Source organism: Chenopodium album, chromosome 27 (assembly GCF_948465745.1).
Source record: "Chenopodium album chromosome 27, dcCheAlbu1.1, whole genome shotgun sequence".
In the NCBI taxonomy this organism is placed as follows: domain Eukaryota; kingdom Viridiplantae; phylum Streptophyta; class Magnoliopsida; order Caryophyllales; family Amaranthaceae; genus Chenopodium; species Chenopodium album.
This window is the reverse complement of record NC_137860.1, coordinates 19,164,777-19,188,706: the sequence shown is the minus strand read 5'-3', so window position 1 is coordinate 19,188,706 and position 23,930 is coordinate 19,164,777. Positions and strand designations below refer to the sequence as shown.

General features: G+C 35.5%; 2 protein-coding genes across 3 annotated transcripts; one reads left to right on the top strand and one right to left on the bottom strand.

The window, feature by feature from the left end:
- Positions 1 to 2,938: 2,938 nt before the first annotated feature.
- On the top strand, positions 2,939 to 16,917 carry LOC145621062 (homeobox-DDT domain protein RLT2-like). Of its 2 annotated transcripts, none has more exons than XM_081675795.1 (18): positions 2,939 to 3,941; positions 4,066 to 4,614; positions 5,411 to 5,484; positions 6,568 to 6,993; positions 7,205 to 7,294; positions 7,413 to 7,577; positions 7,648 to 7,870; positions 8,534 to 8,634; positions 9,455 to 9,541; positions 9,645 to 9,797; positions 9,923 to 10,078; positions 12,302 to 12,511; positions 12,618 to 13,340; positions 13,484 to 14,053; positions 14,199 to 14,819; positions 14,925 to 15,029; positions 15,194 to 15,448; positions 15,760 to 16,917. In XM_081675795.1, the coding sequence occupies exons 1-18, from the start codon at positions 3,794 to 3,796 to the stop codon at positions 16,675 to 16,677; spliced, it is 5,574 nt and encodes a 1,857-aa protein (XP_081531921.1). In that variant the 5' UTR covers positions 2,939 to 3,793; the 3' UTR covers positions 16,678 to 16,917. The 2 variants fall into 2 exon arrangements, with proteins under 2 accessions (XP_081531921.1, XP_081531922.1); XM_081675796.1 differs by having other exon boundaries at positions 2,940 to 3,941; positions 6,571 to 6,993.
- An 857-nt stretch (positions 16,918 to 17,774) lies between these two features.
- Positions 17,775 to 20,684, bottom strand: LOC145619094 (uncharacterized). Its single transcript, XM_081673695.1, has 3 exons — positions 20,257 to 20,684; positions 19,486 to 19,940; positions 17,775 to 18,583 (listed from the first exon to the last, which is right to left on the bottom strand). Exons 1-3 carry the CDS (start codon positions 20,419 to 20,421, stop codon positions 18,148 to 18,150), a joined length of 1,056 nt encoding a protein of 351 aa, XP_081529821.1. The 5' UTR covers positions 20,422 to 20,684; the 3' UTR covers positions 17,775 to 18,147.
- Positions 20,685 to 23,930: the final 3,246 nt, after the last annotated feature.

Genomic DNA, 23,930 nt, shown 5'->3' with positions numbered 1-23,930 from the left:
TTTGTAACATAAGGGTTATAATTTAAGGACTTTAGGGTTTGTTTGCAAAGCCTTTAAATAGAGCTAAGCTTTATTTTGGGATGAATTTTTTCTTAATTTTCAAATCAATGAGATTTTCTCTCTCCTTAATTTGGTGATATTTGGTTACGATGTGATTGCTACTTTATAATCTTTGTGGTTACACCTTTATTCTATTTTTACATTGTGTTTACTTTGATTAAGAACCCCTATTTCTTATATCTTGGTGATTGTTGATATATGTTTATCTTGTGTTTTGAAATTGTTGCTAGTTGATTTTCTCTACGTTTTCTAGGTTATTTCATATCATTTAATCTCCAATTTGAATCATTCCAAAATTTGATTTGAAAAAAATGATATGATCAATTGAAGTTGAGCCTTGCGCAAAAATCCTTCCAAATGCTCTTATTTCACTCCGAGACACTCTTTCTTCTTTCCTTATATCATAGCCTTCAACTTGTACTTGCCTCTTATCTTCCTCCTTATGCGTCTCGGTTTCTCCACAACCTCCTTAAGTGTAATGATGCACTAATATATATGCAACTAAATTCACATACAAACTCGTGAAGCATGGGGTGCACAAAAATGTATAAAAACAGAGCAAATAATGAACTAAGATTCTGATTTCTCTTGAATTCAAGGTTCAAAATGACCCTAATTCATACCAAATAACAATTTATCAGTGGCCAAAGTGCTAGATTAAATTGTTGTTTCGGATAGAGAAGTTGTCCAAGTTCGCCATGGGTCATTTAGCTTAGGCATCCCTTACTCGCCACTCCACTCCTATTCGCAAATCTTAAGAGGGGTTTTACAAGGTCCATGGTCAACTATGTGCCCATTGGATTTTGTTTATTTCTCATACATTGCTTGTGGTTACGTCTAACCCCCATAAGCCGCTTGGGGCTCGTTTAGCCCTCATGTGTCTCATGGGGCTCCATTAGGTCATGCGTCAACCTCATGGCATTTAATTAATATGCTTATTTTGTGTTGTGCCCAAACCTCATATGATCTTTCTCGCACATTTTGCATGGGGCTAAATGTTTGGGTTAACTAGGGCCCTAAACCTAATCATAACTAATGACGAATATACCCTTCTCATGGGTCAGATTTACTACAATCCAGTTAACTATCTCGAAATTAATCCCTAATTACACTAATATAACTTTAACTCTAGTTCATCTAGAAAGTATGATTTTGTCACTTCAAAGTACAATTATAAGTACCAAAACTTGTGATTAGGACAAGTAAGTTTGTAATCTCTCTCTGTCTACTTTGTTAGTCTAGAAAATAGATTTTTGACTTCAGCGTCGTTGAAGGAGCGTTCCCGAGATCAATTCGCTAAGACAATTTACTCTTTTCTTTCGCATGCTAATGAACGTCTCAGAGAGGACAACTTTCTGCTACTAGATTATCCCCAAAATACCCCTCTTAATCACTAAGATATTTTTAATTTAGGAAAAAGTGTATACCCTCTTTCAGAATGTTGTTTGATATAAGTTTCTATGAGGGATCTTTTGATCTATTGTAGTTTTTGGAAATGAACAATATTTGATGCAGGTATATGTAAAAATGTGAAATTGACCTTTGGTTGCAACATTACGCAAGAGTACATAATTAAAATTCCAAATTTTCTTGAAGAATTAAAAAAAAATACTGAGTAACATTAGACTCTCACAAGTAGTGAGATAAAACCCAATCAATCAATAACTATATACTAAAAGACACACCTACAACCAGCAATGACACGTGTCATTTTCAGGTGTGTCCCTTAGTTTTTTTTTTTTTTTTTTTTTTTTTTTTTTTTTTTTTTTTTTTTTTAAAAAAAACATTAAGAAATAAATCTTATACTTAAATTAAAAAATACCAAAATAATTCATAAATAAAATATTTGACAAATCTTATACATAAATAAAAAGATAGCAAACTACAACATAATACATAAATAAAATACTCCGTATTTGATATGCCTTTCCATAATATATGCATTAACAACTATATAAACTTAAGTAAAAAAAAATAGTAAATCATATTTTTAACATAACTTGTGCCAAAATATTATGTATTACTTATTACAACAATAATTTTATTTTTTATTTAATTATACGTTTAAAAGCTCCAAGAAAGTAATATGAATTTTAAATATTAAAAAAAAATTGAAATACGAAGTATCTACTTAATGGAAAAAAAATAAGTCTACTTTTACAAAAAAATACGAAGTAAATATTAGTAGTCAAACTTAATGGAAAAAAAAAATAAGTCTTCACATATAACTTATACATACATACGGACTACATAGTGTAATAATGTACTAATGTACAAAGTTTAAAGAAATTCATTTGGTTAATAACAAGAAAATTGTACCAATTTGTAAGTCAAAAATTGGATATTTGGATAGCAAATTGTTTAATAGAGAGAATAAAGGTTTTATTTCTAACATATACTTCCTCCGTTTTCTTTTAGATGCAACATACACTTTTTCACGGTATTTAGAAATGTGGGGTTCACATGATATAATACACTTTAAAATAAGATGAGTGGTTGTTAGGAGTGTAATTTAGTGGGCCATGTGCTTTAAATAAGTGAAATAGTATAGTTTTTCCCTAAAGTAACTTTCCTTTTATAGTGTGTTACAAGTATTGTGACATTTCCTTTTTAGAGAAGTGTTGCAAGTAAAAGAAAACGGAGGAAGTACAAATTAGTAAACAAAAATAATTATAATAATATTAAAAAAAAGATATAAGAAGATTGAAAAAAAAAAAAATCCTCAAAACAGAATATGGGTTGAAGCGTGGAACTGTAAAAGTGAAAAAAAAATATTCCTATAAGAAAAAAAAATTCACCAGAAAAAATAAAACTCTTGGAATAACAAAATGGAAAAAAAAAAAGAAAAAAAAGCATAGAATTCCTGGAATCGTGAATCTAAGCCAAAAAAATTCCACGAATATCAACTTTAACCACTCACTCCTCTTCTTTTTTAATACTCCTAATTTATTTTGTTTTTTTCTTCGATAATTGAAAAGAAGAACAAAAAAATATAAATATAAAAATTGTAAAAACCCAAAAAAAAAAAAGGAAAATCTTAGGAAGAGAGAGATGGAAGGTAGTAGTAGTGGAGAGAGAAAGACTGTTCGTTCGTTTGTTCTTAGCAGCTCCTTTAATCAATTCCCACAAAAACAACAATCACAATCCCTTTTTATAATTTTATTATTACACCAACTGTTTTATTTCTCTTTATTATTTTTACAAGAGTATTATTATTCTTATTATTAATTATTTTCTTAGAGAAACAAATAACGATGTTGAAGAATACTACAAATTTTGTTGCTTTAATTCGTCTAATACTTCTACTTGGTTGCTATCATTATTATTATTTATTATCGTAATTCCCCAAAATCTTACCCAATTCAACAAGCAAAGCAATCTTCTCTTGTTCGTGAATCACAACCAATTAATCAATTTCTAGAGAGAGACTACTTTTTGGTATTAGAGAGAGAAAGTGTGGTCTCACTGATTTCTGATTTTTTTTGGAAAATTATTAATGCAATTTATATCTCTCTTTTTTTCTTTCTATCTTTCTACCTCTTTTTTTATTCGTTGTCAAAATACCTAACTTCTGATTTTCATTCAAGTTTTGTTCTTTGCGTTGATTCGCAAATACCCAATTCGATTTGGGGTATTTGCTCATCTGGGTTGTTGTTTATTTTGTGATTTGGTAAATTTAGATCGGTTTTCGTCGATTTCTAGGTTTTAGGGTTGAAATTGGGGGAATTTGGTAATGGAAGGTGGGAGTTGTTCTGATGGAGAGAAGAAACCGCCTGAAAGTGGTGGTGGTGGCGGCGGAGGTAGTGGTGGGGGTGAGCCTAAAACTAAGAGGAAGATGAAGACGCCTTCTCAACTTGAAGTTCTTGAGAAAACCTATCAAGGTTTGTTCTTTGTTGCTTGCAATTTTGTTTTTATTTATATTTCATGTATAATAATCTTGAAATGTTTCTGATAATATTCATTGTTTGATTGATTTTATTTTTTGTTGTTGATTTGTTGCTGCAGTTGCGACATACCCATCAGAAGCATTGAGGCAAGAGCTTTCTGTTCAATTAGGGTTAACTGATCGGCAATTACAGATGTGGTTCTGTCATAGGAGGTTAAAGGACAGGAAACCGCAATCAGCAGGTGGTAGTGGTTCAGGAAAGAGGGCAAAGAAGGGGGAGGCGGCGTCGGCTGCTGCTGCTGCTGCTGCTGTTACTGCCACGGTTGGCCCTCCTGCAGTTGTTACTCAGGCAATCCTACCTGCTCCTGTGGGTCCCAAAGATGAGATGTTGGGTGCTGAGTTGGGTAATGAACATGGGTCAGGGTCTGGGTCGGGGTCTAGTCCTTATGGCCATATGGACCCACGCCGAGCATATGTGAGCCGCCCTGGGGTTGCTTTGCCTAGACTTAGTGGGCATAAGAGGTACTACGAGCCTCCTCAATCGGTAGCCGAGCTTCGGGCTATTGCATTTGTTGAAGCGCAGCTTGGGGAGCCACTTAGGGATGATGGACCTGCTCTTGGGATGGAGTTTGATCCTTTGCCTCCTGGCGCTTTTGGTGCTCCAATTGGTAAGTCTCACTTTTTTTGTTGTTCAGGCTTATTTATTTATTTACTTTTTTTTAGCAGAGATAATTTGGTTTATGGCTTGAAGCATAAATTAATGAGATCCATCATTTTATTTTTGCTCGTATTATCTGTAGAACTATATCATTGCTGGCTGATTTATTATAGTTAACTAAATTGGATGTGAACGCTGACGGTGTCAATTGATTTGTGTGAAGTATTTGCTATGTAGTCTTTGTATGGTTTAGTGTTGTTTTTTGGATTGTGAAACAATGTGACTTTTTGTTGGCTGGCTGGCGGCAAATTCTTATTTCACAAGGGGTAAGCTAATCTTTTTAGTGAGCTAGTGCTATTCGATAGGTCACTCTAATGATGTGTTTGGAACCAATGAACATGCTAGCGTTAGTAATTGGTTTTAGCCTTGCAATCAAAAGAGGAAAGTGCTTTTAAACTCTGTCAGAGTTGATATTGTTGAAAAATAGTGAGAAAGTCCCATCTATTTTTACAAATGCATGCTTAGTTAATGTTTGAAATCTTTTCTGTTTTAAGCGATTGATTAATCTGTTCAAATTTGAATGCACCCTAGTTAGTAGGCCTAGTTATGTGACTGATTTTTTTCCCTTTTTATTTGTTTATTTTTATTCAGTTGATAGTCCCTTAATTTTTTAAAGGTGTGACATCAGATCTTTTATAGAATTTTTTTTGGGTAAATGAAGAATTTTCTGTTGTTGTACTGACTGCTTACTGAAAATGTCATGTTTGTATGGTAAAATTTATTAAGCTTTAATCTCATGTATGTAGCAACTTCAATCACACCACAAAAGCCAACTGGACGAACATATGAGTACGAGCGGTCTGACGCTAAACCAGTCAAGGTGAGTTTTTTTTTTTTATTTTTTTATTTTTTATTTTTATTTTTTATGAAATCTTAATTACTTTATTTCAGGATTATAATTCATTAAATAATTTCCCAATCTATTTTGGTTACGGTCTTATTCCTTGCATGATATATCTTTGGATAGAAGAGTTGCATCATTATTACAAGTCTCACGTGGCTTACTCCTTTGTCTCTTTTTATTTGCCACATTTTCCTTTATGAGATGCCCGTTTGAGATTGCTGAAAAGTACTCTCTAGTTGGTACTACCTCCGCTTTTTTTAGTTGATGCGCTTTGACTTTAGCACTATTCACACACTTCCCTTTGACTGTGTTTTGTAATTTATACAAAATAAAAAATATAGTCATGTGAGGTCTCGTTAAATTTGTCACGATATATATTTTCAAAATTTCAACTTTTTTTTTTCTTATCAGAAATTAAAGATAATAATGGATGAATCTGTGCATTGACAAACTTGACTAAAGAAATGTGTCAACTAAAAAAGAAATGGAGGAAGTATTTGTTTTGCCTTTCATTTGTTGTGAACTTTGAAGCGGTAACTAGGAAGGACATCTACCAAGTTCTGGTTCTTTGTGTAATTTAGGAAGATAAAGAATTAGATGAGTAAGGTGACAGATGTATCTGTGTAAAAATGGATCTTGATGTTCAGTGATCTTATAATCTGTTGACCTGACTGGATTGCAGAACTGTAGCAAGGTGTCATAGAACAGTGGATGGTTTCTGATTGATTCATTTATTTAGTATTCCTTTTGTAACATGGTCTTGTACTGATGAAATTGATCAGAAGCTTTGAAAATTATTGATTTTATGTGATATCTTAAAGGAAAGAGACTTTGAAATTTAGTTTAACTTGTATGCAATATTTTAGATGAACTCGCAACTCAGAAGTAATTCATGTAAATTGAAGGTCTGTGTGAGGAAAACCTGGGGTGTCTTATTAAACTTGGTTCAAAAATTGCCGTTATGAGGGGCTTTCTTTTAGTCTCAATAATTATTGACTAATTGTTTGCACTCTTTGTACTTTGCTGTTGATATAGCGTTTTTAATGCATGTATTTCTAGCAGGGCTCTAGTAGAGCTCCACATGAGTACCAGTTTCTTCCTGAGCAACCAACTGTAAGAAGTGAATCGTATGAAAGAGTGGGTCAATCTCACTACTACGGCTCACCTTCTGATGGGCCGGGAACCAAGACTCCTCCATTATCTAGTGGACGCTCATACATTCATGGCTATGAAGAAGTGCCTGTGGTATATGGTGTTCCAAATCAGATGCCAAATTTAAATTTGATGTCTCAAGGAAAGGGGGGTAGCCTCTTGCCGTCCACTTCAGGGGACTATGAAACCATTGCCCGGAAGTCTCCCTATATGAATATGGGCATGGAGTCACCTTTTACTGCACACCCAAACTCATTGGACAATGCACTTATCCCATCCGAGAGGCGCGTGGCCCAAGAAGAGGATGCTGGGAGGTTGGAAAGAAAGCGCAAGGTACATTTTTCTGACCAGAAAATTCCTTATAGTTTCCTTATTTCAAAAAATTAGTTTGAGGTGCTATTGCAGATTATTTAGTCTGTGCCAATTATTGGGTCAAGCCATTTTTTTGTGTTTTACTTATTTATTTATTTTTCCGCATGAGCTTGATTTGGATTGCTCCTTTTCGGCAATTTAATTGTGTAAATGGGTACATTTTGCGCTTTAGAATGAAGAAGCAAGAATAGCCAAAGAAATTGAAGCCCATGAGAAAAAAATGCGGAAAGAACTCGAGAGGCAAGATATTTTGAGGAGGAAGGTAATCCATTCTTGAGTTTTAAGCATCTTTTTTTTTTTTTTTTTTTTTTTTTTTTTTTTTTTGTGCTTTATTCTGTTACATTTCATTTGTGACTAACCTAATTCATTTATGTTTGAAGAGAGAAGAACAAATGAAGAAAGATATGGAGAAGCAAGATCGTGAGCGAAGGAAGGAAGAGGAGAGGCTATTGCGTGAAAAGCAGCGGGAAGAGGAACGATACCAGCGGGAGCAAAAGCGTGAAATGGAGCGAAGAGAAAAGTTTTTGTTGAAAGAGTCGATTAGAGTAAGTTAAGATAGGTATCTATTACATACCCTCTTATTTGAGGATGTCTAACTATCTTACTCTAATACAGGCTGAGAAAATGAAGCAAAAGGAAGAACTTCGTAGGGAAAGAGAAGCAGCTAGACAGAAAGCTGCTAATGATAGAGCTGTTGCAAGAAGACTTGCCAAAGAATCGACAGAGCTTATTGAAGATGAGAGATTGGAGCTAATGGAGATAGCTGCTTCACGAAAGTGCTTGACATCCATCTTGTCACTTGACAGTGAAACTTTGCAAAATCTTGATTCGTTTAGAGGTAGCTACTATGATTTTACCGAATGACATGTTTATTGATGCCTTTTGAAATCATAAAACACAGACCCGTGTACAGGCTTTGTGCCCTGTAGTAGTTTGCAATAGTTAGCAGTGAAACCCATCTGTACAACTGCCCAGACTCGACTACTCTAAATCCTCTATTGACAGAGTTTATATTAGATGATAGTGTTTATAGGGTCAACAATCTGAATTACATAGTGTGAATAGTGAATTTTGCTAGCAGGATCAGTTGGCACTCGGTGTGGTGGTACCTTGGCTGCTCTTTGTGTCCATTTTGAATTATTTTATTTTATTTTATTTTTTTATTTTTAATTTTATTTATTTATTTATTTATTTATTTATTATTTGTTATTATTGCTTCTACTTAGTACTTAGTAGGAGTGATCAGGTAGTATGATGTATCTGTTAGGCCTTTTTTGAGTGACATGTTGAGCTATGATTTGCAGAGTTTGAGATGGGACCTCTTTTTTTTCCCCATTTTGCCGTGTAATTTTTACCATAAAGTGTTTTTAAGCCTTTTAAAATAGGAAGTATCACATCAGAATGAGAATGTTGTGGATCTAATTGATCTACGATATATAGTTGATTACTTTTTTTACAACTTAAGCTTATCCATCATAACTAATTGGTATTTGTGCTTTAGATATGCTGCGGGTATTCCCACCAAAGTCTGTGCAGCTGAAGAAGCCGTTTGCAATGCGGCCATGGATGGGTTCTGAAGAAAATGTGGGAAATCTTTTGATGGTGAGACTGAGCAATCCTTATGTAGTTTTCATTTTCTAGCTAAGAGTGTTTAATAAGCATTAGTATTTCATAAGTGTGCTTGTATTTCTGTTCTTTTTATTCACCTATGTATAGGCTTGATCTCTGATTATCTTACATTCTTGACTAAGTATTTAAATTGATATGCTGCCATGACCAGACAAAATCAATGCTATTGTCATATCTTATGCATCACAGAATGCACAGAATGGACAGTTGAAATAAAGTGAATGCATGAAGCCTCACTTACATAGAGGCTGTTGTGTTCAAATTTTGATGGTAGATGTATAGGATTTAGAATTGCAGATGGCTTGTATAAGAATATGATGATAAGAATTGCAATTTTTGATGAACTGTGCGATCATCCTTAGCTAGGAATTCAATGAATAAGATAGTTAGGTACAGAATTGAGGAGATAACCAACTCATATGTTGAATTATGGTCCAAATTTAGTGAAGGCCAATATATTATTTGAGATTTTCTGTGGCTGATCATTGGTTCAACTTTATTCTCAGACACCTACATGTTAATGCCTGACCTCTGCTGAAGCTAATTGCTTCCAAGATGTGCATGTGTGTGCATGTATGTGTGTTATGTTTGGGGTGCTGGGGAAGGGTGTTTGACCTATTTTGGTGCTCAAGGAACTGAAGTGCTACACTTGACATTTTTTTGTCCACATTATTGCTTCTCTTGTATATTTTATTTGATGACGCTGTTCTCTCCCCTCCGAGATACTTTATGATGGGTGCTCATGTCTCTTTTGGTTGTATATTTAATGTTGAAATACTATTCTTGATTTCAGGTCTGGAGATTTCTAATTACATTTGCTGATGTTCTTGGATTGTGGCCATTTACTCTAGACGAGTTCATGCAAGCTTTTCATGACTATGTAAGTTCATGAACTTTTCATAATCTTTCTACATATTTACCGAATCAGCATCATTATGCTCAAGATAGCAATCTTACCATTCTTATGTTTGCCGTTCATCCAGGATCCTCGCCTACTTGGAGAAATACATGTATCTCTCCTGAGAACTATCATCAAGGATGTTGAGGATGTTGCTAGAACACCGACCACAGGGCTTGGCGTAAACCAAAACAATGTGGGTAATCCTGTTGGCGGACATCCTCAGATTGTTGAAGGGGTAAGCTCTATTTTTTGCTGCTCAATTGGCCCCCACCCCTTCTCCATATACACACGCGCGTGCACGCACACACACAAAAAAAAAAAAAAAAGAAAAACATTGAAGCTTATAATGTGTTTTACCAGGCATATGCATGGGGTTTTGATGTACGCAGCTGGCAGTGCAACTTAAGTCCATTGACATGGCCAGAAGTTCTCCGGCAGTTTTCTCTTTCTGCAGGTTTTGGGCCAAAACTTAAAAAAAGAAATGTTGAGCAGGCATATTCACGCGAGGAAAATGAGGTATGATCTCATTGCAGTAGTTGATATGATCTTGTATCCACTGAGCTTGGTAGTGGTTTTGTCGAAGTTAATACAGTAGTTTGGATTATAGCTCTTTAATCGTCCATGGGAACAATTCATTAGTTCATTTGCTGTTGGTGCAAGACCTTATGTGTATCTTGTTCGGTCCAAGTTTCGAACCCTTGTTGCTCATCTAGTTAGTAAATGAAGTTTATGTTTTCGGATTCTAGTTTGTTTATTACTTTCTCCGTTTCTTAATACTTGCAACACTTTCCTAAAATGGAAATGTCACAATACTTGCAGCACACTATAATTAGAAAGTTATTTTGAGGAAAAGCTGCACTATTTTCCTTATTTAAAGTACATGGCCCACTTAATTATACTTTTAACAACCTCTCACCCCATTTTAAAGTATATTAAACCATGTGAACCCGGGTATTTTTTTTTTTTTTTTTTAAATTTCAGGTTGGGTCATGGGCTGCCTTCGAGAAAAGTTGGGTACCCACTGACCCGTTAATTTTTTATTTATTTATTTTTTAGGGTCCACAAGGCTGCCTTACAACTTATAGTCTATTTTTTTAGGGTACACAATCACACATTCACACATCTAAAGTTAACCCAGCCACAATCTTCAATCTCTCTCCTCCTTCAATCTCCTCACTTTCTCATGCCATCCATTTTTTTCTCTCTCTCTCCTCTATGGCTCCATGTTTTCCCTTAAACCAAAGTCAATAGTAGAAGTATGGAGAGAAGTTTAGCTTGAAGACATTCAATTCCACATACTTCTTGAGCTTTCATCCCTCTTATTCTTTCAAATCTCCACCAATAGTAAATCATTATCTTTCTTATTTGTGCCCGTGGATCTAACATTCAAAGCCAAGGTTGAGTTTGATGATGCCCAATTAGTTTTTCTTATACTCTTTGTACCATAAATTCTTTTCCCAAAATTTGTAGTTTGATTTTTTTTTTTATTTTTTTATTTTTTTATTTTTTTTATTTTTTTTTTTATTTTTGAGGGAAATTATGTGGTTCACAATTTTTCCAATTTTGTTGATGTTTTTGTGAGATGAAGAAATTAGTAATTGATTTCCCAAGTTTGATTAATGTTTAAATTCTAATTGAACTCATTTATATTGTGAATTTGGCTATAATTTTAATTAGGGTTTATTTTAGATAAAGTTGAAAAACAATAAATTCGTGGGTCAGGTCATGGGCCCCTCTTCACCTGCAAAGCCGGGTAATGAACAGCCCTATTTATGACTGTGTTGATATTATTTACTTTTATGTAGCATTAAAATTGGTCAAGTAATGTACAGGAATAGTTCATAAGTGAAAACGGGGCATTAAATGTTTTTTATTCACGGAGTATGTTTAATCAATTAAAATATATCTTAAATAGATCTTGTTTTAAATTACTTTTTAAAAGAAAGTTTTTGATGTAAAAATAATAGATTTATTGGGTATTTAATGAAAGCTATATTTGTTTTGCACGTATAAATTTGAAATTATCGAAAATAAAACTTTAATAATTAAATTATCCTTGGAAAAAATCTATTTAAATTTCACTTACTTTGCATCATGTGTGTCATACTAATGCTTAGTTTCCATCATATGATGCGCGACACATGAGCTTGGAATTCCAAGTGTTGATGTCTCATGATATCTACAATGACATTAATCTATTTGGCAAAACTCACATGTCAATTTTACCACAAAGGTGGCCAAAAATCCCCTCAATTTATTGGATCCCGCCCACCTTGATAGATTGAGATTCTCTTTGCTGTACAATCCCCCGTGTGATAGAATCCTCTCTCCCTCATTTAGCCAAGAGGATTTTTTTCTTTTCCTTTTTCTGTAAGTATCTAAATTAATAGTTTTTGACAGTCGTGTTTGAAAGTGCATACCGGTAGTTTATTGAGTCTGGTCTTGGTGGATTCAGTTTAAGATAAATCAGTGAGATGAGTCATTTGTTTTGATTTTTGGTCAGTTATGGTCTTAAAGTCCTTTGCCAACAAGTTCATCATGACTTTTTTTTGAGCATTTGTATATGTTATCCAGTCTGGTAGGTTTTGTAATATTAGGGAATTTACATACGGCAATTACTACCTAGTTTTAGTTTTTTCATGAACTTTTATTTCTCCAAGATGAAAATTTCCTCTGGTTATTGTTTTTGCATGTATTGTGCTGCTGGCCTTATATCTGTGTTTTAACTAATGGTTTCAGGGCAATGATGGTATTGACATAATATCTAATTTACGTACCGGAGCAGCAGTTGAAAGTGCCGTGGCTATTATGAGGGAGAGGGGTTACTCTAACCCACGCAAGTCAAGGCATCGACTCACTCCTGGCACAGTCAAATTTGCTGCTTTTCATGTTTTGTCTATTGAGGGGGCAAATGGACTAAATATATTGGAAGTTGCTGATAGGATACAGGTGAGAGCATTGATACCTGCAGGGTTATAACTTTTTTTCATTGTTCATACTTCATACTAATACTTACAAGGCTTCTCTTTTCTTTCCTTTTCATTTTTGGGGTTAGAAATCTGGACTTCGTGACTTGACCACAAGCAAGACCCCTGAAGCATCAATTGCAGCAGCATTATCTAGAGATACGAAACTTTTTGAAAGAACTGCACCTTCAACTTACTGTGTGCGCTCTCCCTACAGGAAGGATCCTGTTGATGGAGAAGCCATTCTATCTTCTGCCAGGGAAAAAATTCAGATATTTAAAAGTGGTTTTGTAGATGGAGTAGAGGCAGATGTTGATGGGATGGAGGTCGATGATGTTGAGAAGGATGAAGACTCTGAAAGCGATATTGCTGAAGATCCTGAGATTGATGATTTGGGTACTGAGCTGACTCCAAACCTAGATGTAGATCCTCCTTATGACGGGAATAGTTGTGTACCAAAAGTTGATCCAGACAATGGTAGTAGGGATTTGCATTCCCATGTTGATAATACATCTAATGGACTTGCAGACACCAGTTGTGCTTTGTCTTCAGCTCATTTGGAAAGCTTTAAGGACATTAGTGATAATGGATGTTTTGTTGAGGATTCTGTGGATGTTGGTGGAATTTGCCAAGAGGGCAATGATACTGATCATGAAGACACTGATATTGATGAAAGCTTTCCCGGTGAACCTTGGGTTCAAGGACTTATGGAGGGAGAATACTCTAATCTTAGTGTTGAAGAACGCCTCAATGCTCTTGTTGCCCTTATTGGTGTGGCTACTGAGGGAAACACAATTCGAGTTGTTCTAGAGGTTGATTTTTTAAGTCTTTTTTACTCCTTTCCCGGGTGTCCCCCCTCCCCTTGTTTCTTGCGCTGTTATTGAAGCTCTTTTATGCTCTATTTCTGCCAATTTTTAATTTTGTTGCTATATTCTGGCATGTAATGTATTATTAGGAGCGTTTAGAAGCAGCAACGGCACTGAAAAAGCAAATGTGGGCTGAAGCTCAGCTGGATAAGCGCCGCTTGAAAGAGGAGTATCTGATGAAGACTCCTTATGCAGGCAATGCAGCATATGTCACAAACAAGACAGAATCAAACACAATGGCATCTGCACCTGATAGTAGGCAGAGTCCGATGCTTGCTTTGGATGAAAATAGTAATGAGCCTATGGTTAATCCTGCATTGCAGCAAAAGCCACTTCTTGATTCCCATAATGATAATAATTTACAAGCAGACCTTCCCTCTGATAAGAATTTGACAACACCAAACTTTGCTGCGGGTTCAGACAATCTCGCTTTGCAGCAGTCTGTATATGCTGCTGAGAGGTGTCGTGCTCAGTTAAAGTCTTATATTGGCTACAAAGCTGAGGAAATGTATGTTTATAGGTCGTTACCTCTTGGTCAGGATCGTCGACGAAACCGCTACTGGCAGTTTATTGCGTCTGCTTCTTGTAATGATCCAGGTGCTGGCAGGATATTTGTAGAATTGCATAATGGTGGTTGGCGGCTTATTGATTCTGAAGAGGTTCTCTCTCTACTCCTTTTCCCTCCCTTTTTGTTGGTTTCTTGAAGTGCTCAAGGACCAAATTGTTTTAATTCAAGGATTATTTGACCCTGGCCAGCACTTTAATACCTATACATGATATATATGTGTTTTCTACTCAATGCAGGGTTTTGATGCACTCTTAGCTTCATTGGATGTACGTGGGGTTAGAGAATGTCATTTGCATGCGTTATTGCGAAAAGTTGAGCCTCTGTTTAAGGAGTCCGTTAGAAAGCAGCCTAGCATGGATAGACAGAACAATGTTACTATTAAAGCCGAAGCTTCTGAAGTACATTTTAACCCTGAAAGCAGTGGTGGTACTGATAGCCCTAACAGTACTGTTTGTGCTTCAAATTCTGATGTGCCCGAACCCTCATCATCATTCAAGATTGAGAGTGGTGGAAACAATCTTGAAGTAAAGAATGCCTTTAAAAGGTACAAAATTTTTGAAGAGTGGATGTTTAGAGAATGTTTCTCTTCCTCGGTTTTATGTGCCACAAAGTATGGGAAGAAGAGGTGTATGGAGTTGGTGTGCAGATGTGATTCTTGCCATGATGTATACTTTTTCGAAGAGAATCACTGCCCTTCATGCCATAAAACGTTTAGTGTATTTGACCAGAGCTTTAATTTCTCTAATCACGTAGCTCAATGCCAGGAGATTAAAGTTAATCTTGAGTGGAACCTCCAGGGCCTAGAATATCCTCCTCCAAGAATTAGATTGATCAAGGCCCTCTTAGCTTTAGTAGAGGTGATGAACATATCTTCTTACTTTCATGACATTCTGCTGTGTCTCAATTCTGGTATGGCTAAACTTTATCTATTTATATGTTTAATATTGTATTCTTTTCAACAGGTTTGCATCCCTCCTGAAGCTCTTCAACCTGTTTGGTCAGATGCCTATCGAAAATCCTGGGGTATGAAGCTACATATGTCAGCATCCGCCGAAGACCTTCTACAGGTTATATCTGCTTTCTCATTATCTAAATCTGCAGTGTTTTTATGTTATGTTTAACCTACATGGGAGTTTATTCATTCTGAATGTCTTCTTGTCTTGCCTATTTTTTTCTGCTTTTTTGTTTAACAACTCGATGTGTGTATGGTTCCAACTTTGTTTGTCATCAGGTCCTTACCGTACTTGAAGGAGTGATAAAGAGGGATTTCTTGCTGTCAAATTTTCAGACAACAAGCGAATTGTTGGCTTCTGGTAATGCTACTGGGTATGTTGTCAACGATTCCACCAATTTTGGCACTGTGACTATGCTTCCATGGGTACCCCAAACAACAGCAGCAGTGGCTTTACGGCTCATGGAACTTGATTCAGCAATTTCATATCTGCCTGATCAGAAAATAAAGGATACAGAGCCTAGACATTTCCTGGTATGTCTTTGGCTTAATTTGTATGTCTTCAGGAATAATGATTGAAAGAGATGAAGCTGTGGAATTCTTTTCTGCCAATTTTAAATTTCTAAAATAAGTTGAAGAACAAGTACTTATTGGACCATGGTTTTAGTGGCACTCTGCAAATTAAGTGATCATTTCTTGTTTGTTTGTCATTGTCTAATATTATTCCATGGATTTTTGCTCTCGAATTCTAGTTGTTTTCACTCAATTATAATTACTTTTTATGGGAACAGTTGGGAAAACTTGTAAATATACTCACTCTTGTTTTTCTTTTGCATCTGCATTAGAATCTTCCTTCCAAGTACGCTGTTGTGAGAACTGTCCAAGATGATGAGCTTGCTGGTCCACCAGGTGACCATCAACAGGATGATGCATGGTTTGATCAAGGTGATCTTGGATTTGCTTCTATACGCGGTAGTCGAGGCCGGGGCCGTGGTGGTAGGTCTCGTGGTGGTAGATCCCAAAGAAGGGTTGGTAACTCCCGAGGTGGTGAACCTAGCAGAGGGTCAGCCTCCAACGAGAGACTTGGCGAGGTACTTGGTGGATGGAAAGGCCGTAGTAGTCGTGGTAAAGGAGGACGTAAGCGTGGTCGTCGCTCTGTCAGAAAGAAGCAGAAACCTGTTAAAAAGGTGGCATCTTCTGTTGGTGGGAGGAGTCTGCCTGAGCCAATTATCTTCGATAAATCTCCTCCTGGTTTCTCTGGAAGGGGTGAATGGAATCGTGATGAGAGTAGACCGATGCAAGTGAATGAGATGGATGTCAATGATGATAGCAACTCAGAGCGATCAGACTATGATGATGATTTTAATGGCCAAGCTTCAGGGGATGAGTATGATGACATGGCCATTGATGATTATACTGCTGTCTATAATGGCAGGCCTCCTCATTTAAGTGATTATAATGTTGATGATATCGATGAAGAGTATGATGATCATGATGAAGTGGGAGATGATCGTGATGAAATCGGAGATGATGATCACCGTGATGAAGTGGCAGATGATGTGGATGAAGACGATGTGGATGAAGACGATGTGGATGTTGATGGTGGTGAATATGAACAAGGTGAATTAGAAGATGTTGGAGGATATTTGAATGCAGATTCTGATGACGAGATAGAGGGGAATGGAGATGAAGATGGAATGCGTGATGATAGGGATCAAGATGACACATCTCAATCTGCATCAACTGATTATAGTAGTGATTAGGTTATTAACTTAATATTATTAGCTTCAAGGAAGAGAGTTTTTTTTGGCGAATGTATTATGTAAGGTTTAGAGATCTACCTCTTTCTCTTTTTGTAAATGTGGGGCAGTTTAGAAACAATTAGTCTCATCTGATCGTAATGTTGATCAGATGTGGCTGCAAGGGGGTTATGGCAGCTGTAACAAATACGCGTACATTTTGCAGTATATCAGTTAAGTTTTAGTGAATCAGAATTTTGTCTACCTTGTATTGTTATATGCAACCAAGATGGCTTAGCATTGAAAGCGAGCTCTGATAAAGTGTATCTTTTACTTCGTATTTGGAGTAAATAAGCTCACAAACAAGTTTTAGGGCGCGTTGTATCACCTAAAACTTAACTAAACTTACTCTTGTTATAACTTATTTTAGTTGAAAGCTGAATAGGGTTGTAAACAATTCGATTTAAGCTGAGTTTCTGTATGTTCGGGTAAGTTAAATTAATATTTAAGAGCGAGTGGGTTGACTGAGATCTGTGACTGCCGGATCACCATGAGGTTATAAAGCAATCTCTAACAACATATAGGGCCTTTTGAAAACACCATGAGTAGAATCTCAAATAGACTACACATTAAGAAGACACTAGATAACAAGAACATTATACGAGTAGCACCAATAAAATGAAGAACAACACTTTGCCCTTGAAGATTAACCATTGTACTTTCCAATCGAGAAGGTACTGCCATTGTTGATAGGATTGCACTATACTAGAAAGCAATTACCCTTACTGATATAATTACCCTTACTGAAGGTGATGGCACCAACGATGGCAGAGGCTGGGCTTTTAGACTCGGGGCAATAGCAATCAGGATTGCACTATACTAGAAAGCAATTACCCTTACTGATATAATTACCCTTACTGAAGGTGATGGCACCAACGATTGCAGAGGCTGGGCTTTTAGACTCGGGGCAATAGCAATCAGGATTGAGCATCAGCCAAGCAATCCTTCATTGCTGACGAGTCACCTAGCCTAAAGCTTTGGAGGATGGAAGTTGAGGGTTGAGAGAAAATAACTACTCGAATGTATGAGCTGAATTATCAGTAAATTTGAAATTCTATAAATGATAATTGTGGACATGTTCTATCATAAGCAGTAAGTATGGGGAGGCAAGATTAACTACACTAAAACCTGAACATAAGCTAAATTACAGTTCCATGGAGGACAAGGGTCACATTATTATCAAGTTACAGCTCATTATAACTCGGTAAAAGCAAGAATATTAACAAATACAATACCCAAAAAAAAAAAGAAAGTTTAATCATCTACAACAAAATCACTTGATTTGTAAATTCTTTGGTTTTGAAAATCAAAGCCCAGCCCCGCCCCTCATTCAACTCAACCTCCTACTGCAATCCTTGTGAATTTCATGCAGAAGCTGTATCTGTGACATTCGACTGATGCAATATAGCTTGATGTTCATTCATTATGGGTGGCCTAACTAAATAATTTCTTGATTCCAGCTTTCTGTTCAGAGGTCAACCGAGTAGGGAATTTGATATCAAATTTGATCCTTAGATTGCCCCTTCTACTCGGTTCTTTTGGTAAAGGCATTCCTTCCCTAGGGACAACTTCCTCATAATTCGGATGAATCACATTGTTGATAGGGATGCTAAGATTTCTGCCATCAAGAGTAGTAAGATGAACTGTGTAACCTGTTAAAGCTTCAGCCAATGATATCTTCTGAGTTACGATTAAGTCATTGCCATCCCGAGTGAACACCTTGTGTGGCTTCTCATCAATTACGAAGACCAAATCTGCTGGAGTTATTCCTGGATGCTCATTGCCTTTCTCAGGGAAAGTAATTTTTGTGCCCTTTTTCCACCCAGGCTTTATTTCAATTGTAAGAATCTCCTCTACAGGCATAGTTTTCCTGCAATTTTAAAAATCAGTAAGGACGGTAAGGTAACAGATCAAAAAGAAAAAAAACAAATGAGATTTGCAAATTTATGTAATTGCATTCAATAATTTCAATTTACTAGTTATGTAATTGCATTCAATTTCATCAAACAAACCAGGTCAATACTCATCAGATTCAGATACAAAAAGGCAAATATCACAAGAGAATGGTGGTAACCGAGGATTGAACATTGACAAACCAACTTATATTTGTGCCTTTCTCAACTCTAAAACAACCATTATCATTTTTTAAAAGCACTAATATCAATGTCATCCCTTTGATGACTGGTTATTGATTGATGTTCCAAACATAAGTCTGGACCCCTACCAGCAGAAACTGCATTTCAGAGTAGTTTATTCAAATCGAATTGTTATCACTAGATCATCAAAGTAAGAAGGTTAATGCATTGAGGTATTCGCTACCTACGACTCCATCAGGGTAACTATCTAAGTCGTACCCTTGACCTATATACAAGTATACATTATAGTTAACGAAAAGGACAAATGAGTAGAACCCTTCATCAATCAATCATAATTTACAAGTTTATTTGCCATCTATACATAAAGGCTCACTAAATAAAACATACTATAGCTACATTATCGCGATTAAGTTGACCCAATTAAAATCAACACAGTTCAAAGATCACCTAGTCCTTGATAACATAAATTGAACTTAAGACCAACAGATATATTGGGTAATCAACCAAAAACTATCCAAAACTATATACTACTTCCGTTAACTTTTAGTTGCAACTTTGGGGTATTATTTGTAAGATATAAAATATTTCAAAGTTGCAACTAAAAGTTAACAGACTGCAAAGCAATTGAGAAAGTTTATATTCAACATAATTAGGCCAGAAATTGAGAACTACTTACCCACTCATATCAGCAATCTCCCTAGAAATCTTCATTTTCTTAGTCGTTCCTTTATAAAGCTCCTCTAAAGAGCAAGGCAGTTTATTCTCAATGGGTGGCGCCTTGCGCGAAGCACTTTGGAAGTGCATTGGGCCAACACCACCACCACCACCATTGTCAGCAAAATTTCCAAATATGTCATCACCAAATATACTACTCGAAAACTTAGAACCCCTCATGCCACCACCTCCGCCACCACCACCGGCACCACCAAACGGGCTCGAAAACCCGAAGAATTCAGCAAATATGTCATCCGGATTCCGTGAACTAAACCGGAACGAAGTAGGTCCATCTCCGGTAGAAAAGAACGTTGCACCACCCGGACTACCAGCCGCGTCTGGCGGTGGGGCTCCGCCTTTAAGACCCTCTTCTCCATACTGATCATACACTGCCTTCTTCTGAGGATCACTTAAAACCTGCAAATTTATTCTTGTAAGAAATTCTCTAAATTTCTCTACAATCTTTGACATACATGATTACTACTGTTACAAATTGAAAATTTTATTACAATTAAATTACCAAAATTTAAGAACAAGCTTGTTAATAATAGTCAATACAACAACAGTATTGCACTAAAGAATCTATTTTCCTTGATTAATCACTATACAATAATAAATTAATCACTTTTAATTAAAGGGTATTAAACAGAGACACCAAAATTATTCACCAGATAACAGAATTTTAATGTAATAAAAATCAAAATCAATAGGAAAAAGGCAGTCGAAAACTTACATCATAAGCTTCAGAAATCTGCTTGAATTTAGCTTCAGCTTCCTTTTTGTTATTTGGGTTTTTATCAGGATGCCACTTCATAGCTAATTTTCTGTACGCTTTCTTCAAATCATCATCTTTAGCATTTTTATCAACACCTAAAATCTTGTAATAATCAACCCCCATTTTTTCTTCTTCTCTCTTTCTTTTCTTCACTTTTTAATTTTGTTGTCCAGCAACAATCAGTGCTTCCTTTGCTGGATTTTTCTCGGTTGTGAAAGGAATCTTTGTGGTAATTGAATCGAATCAGATGAAATTAGGGTGGTTTTGAGTGTTTATATTGGGGAGAAATATATGTTGAGCAAATAATTTGAAGAAGAATTTGTTTGGATTGTTGAGGATTTGTAAAGAGTTGTCTGGAAGGTTGGGTGTTGGTACTTGGTAGAATGTTGTCGAAGTTTCCAGAAATAAACCCCCGTGTTTATAAAGGAGTACGTGAATATGTGATATTTATGTATCTATCTATAATTTTATACTAAAGACGAAATCAGGAATGACACATGTCATTTCCTGGTTGAAAATTTTCCTCCAAAAGTTTTTTTTTTATTTTTTTTATTTTTTTTTATTTTTTTTATTTAATTTTTTTGGCCAAAGCTTCTTAGAGAAGTTTTTAATACAAACTATCTATAACTTTATACTAAAGGCAAAACCAGGAATGACACATGTCATTTCCTGGTTGAAAATTTTCCCTCCAAAAGTTTTTTTTATTTTTTTATTTTTTTTAATTTTTTTGGCCAAAGCTTCTTAGACAAGTTTTTAAAACAAACTATACAATAATAATTCACTTCCTATTTGATAAGTATATCTTATTTATATGCAATAATAGTTTTCTATCTATAACTTTGTAATGTAATTAAGAGTTATTTTTATTAGTCGTGCATATATTATTCTCTCTATTTTCTTTAGTGTGATAAATTTTTTAATTATTTTTTTTTGTAATTACAAAACCTTCATCCTATTTTGCAATTAGGTTTTTTTTTTTATATAATTAAATAGCAGTCTTAAACTAATGATATGTATTAAAAATTACCGTGCATGGCACGGGACTTAACCTAGTTATTATTCTAAAGCCGAAAAAAAAAGAAAAAGAAAATGTGAATTGCTAAATAACAAGCGGTATTTAACGTCCATATTTTAATACTACCTCCGTTACATATTATTTGCAACGATTTGACATAAAGTAGAGAGGAAAAATGTGTAATCGTTGCAAATAACATGTAACGGAGGTAGTATAATTTATATTAAAGTAGCAATTTCATTAAAAGATTTCCCGCTCAAATGCTCTTTTTTTTTCTTTTTTCTTTTTTATTTTTCTTTTTTTATTTTATTTTTTTAACATGCTAATATAATTTAACATGTTATTGTCATTTTTTTTCAAAGTTGTACACGTGGCGCTATTTCATTAAAAGATTTCCCGCTCAAATGCTATTTATTTTTTTCAGAAACAAAAATGCTATTTAATTTTAAACAGATATATAGTAGCTAATATTTAGGTAATTAAAATTTAAAATAAGTACATATTATTTTGGTAATTTATGTTCATATTAGGTTGTTAGAGTCTTTATAGGAGTTGTTAGCATAATTAAGGTCAATTAAATTGAACTTATGAATATTGTAAACTCAAAAAAATTACAAAAATCCCAAGATATATTACTGGTAAATCCGTGCATTGCACGGGCACTAATCTAGTGACTTTACAAACATGTCCCCATTTAAAATGTATCCTACTCCACTTTTACTTTCTTTAACCACTCTATAACTTGTTACCCCAACAACCACCAAACAACTATCACATACGAACAACCACCACGTCATATTTTTTATAAAAAAATTGTTTTACTCTTCACCAATTAGCGCAAACGGTAAATGGACGAGTTTAAGGAAGCAACAATGTCTTTGGAGATATCATTGGAGCTTACGCAGTCGGTGAGTGGTCTGTATATTTGTCTTTTTTATTTTTTTTATTTTATTTTATTTTATTTTTTTTAAAATTTCGTAATCAACCGGGCAAGAAAATCAAAGCGCTTCGATCAGATCGAGGTGGTGAATATTTGAGCCAAGAATATTATGACCATATGAAAGAACATAGTATACTCTCATAAATGACACCTCCTGGAACTCCTTAGTGGAATGGAGTATCTAAAAGGAGAAATCGAACCTTGTTAGACATGGTACGATCGACTATAGGTCTTAGCGATCTTCCAATCACTTTCTAAGGACATGCACTTTTAACCGCGGCACTAGCACTGAATTGTGCTGAGTCAAAAGATGTGGAAAAGACTCCATATGAATTATGGACGAAGAAACCTCCAAGGTTGTCTTTTCTCAAGATTTGGGGTTGCGAAGCATATGTCAAGAGACTAATGTCTGACAAACTTCACCCAAAATCTGACAAGTGTTTCTTTGTGGGTTATCAAAAGGAAATCAAACGGTATTACTTCTACAACAAATCCGAGAACAAAGTGTTTGTTGCTTGTGATGGTGTCTTTTTGGAGAAGGAGCATCTTTCCAAAATGACAAGTGGGAGGAAAATTGACATGGGAATAATCGCGTCGTCAAACGACTACACCTAGATCAAATACAATTTATACAACCTAAACAAACCTAATACGAGTATAAGGCAAGCATAGGGGTCGAACCACAGAGAACGGTTAAACACCACCAAATGTTATCGACAATTAAGCTAGTCCGGAATAGGAGATAAATAAACTAAAGTCTAAAAATGCTAAAACAAGAAATAAAACATTAAGGGAAATGGTTTAGGTATAGCATTCACTTGAACATAAACAAAAGTATAGAAGTTGAATTAATTATGAACTAAACATGCTCAAATATCGAAATAAAGGGTCCAATCTAGCCGCCTTCCGGGGTCAATTGGCTTCTCCTAACATAGCCTCTATGTTTCCACATTAGAACCATATACTAGGAGGTACTATTAAATAACAATCGATAACAATGAACCTTAACTAAGTCAACTTCCGTTCCTTGTTAGCAAAGATTCACCTTTAATCAACTAACAACATGCATTTTGCAAGTAGATTAAAGAATATCAAGCATATAAAGACTTTAATCACAAATAAATCAACTCTAAACCTAGAACATTCTCAAGATCCAACTACACCACAACCATCCCCTTAATGGGGAAATTACTCACTAATTATGATAACAACAAGATTAATCAACAAATAATCAAGAATCAACATGATTAACAAGCAATACCAACAACAAAAACAATAATCAAAATAAAACAATAAAAATAGAGGAGAGAGAGTTAGAGATTCTCATTGATTGAAGATGAAAGTCTACAAACAAGATGATCAATCTTCTTCTTCAAAATCCAAGCTCAACAATGGTGAAACCCTCACTTTCTCTCTCTAAACTACTCTAATCCTAAGCTAAACCTAGAGAGAGAAGCTCTCCTAAAACTAGGGAAAAAGATCTAAAAGAATGAAGTCCCCCTTTTACAAAACAAGCCCCGCAATCTATAAAGAATCGCGCAAAAACGCTGAACAGGACCCGCTGTGCGCCCGCGCAAGGATCTGTGCGCCCGCGCATGGTATCTGTGCGCCCGCACGTGCGCCCTCGCAGCGGCCTGCGCTCCCTCGCAGCAGCCTGCGCGCCCGCGCATTTGTGGG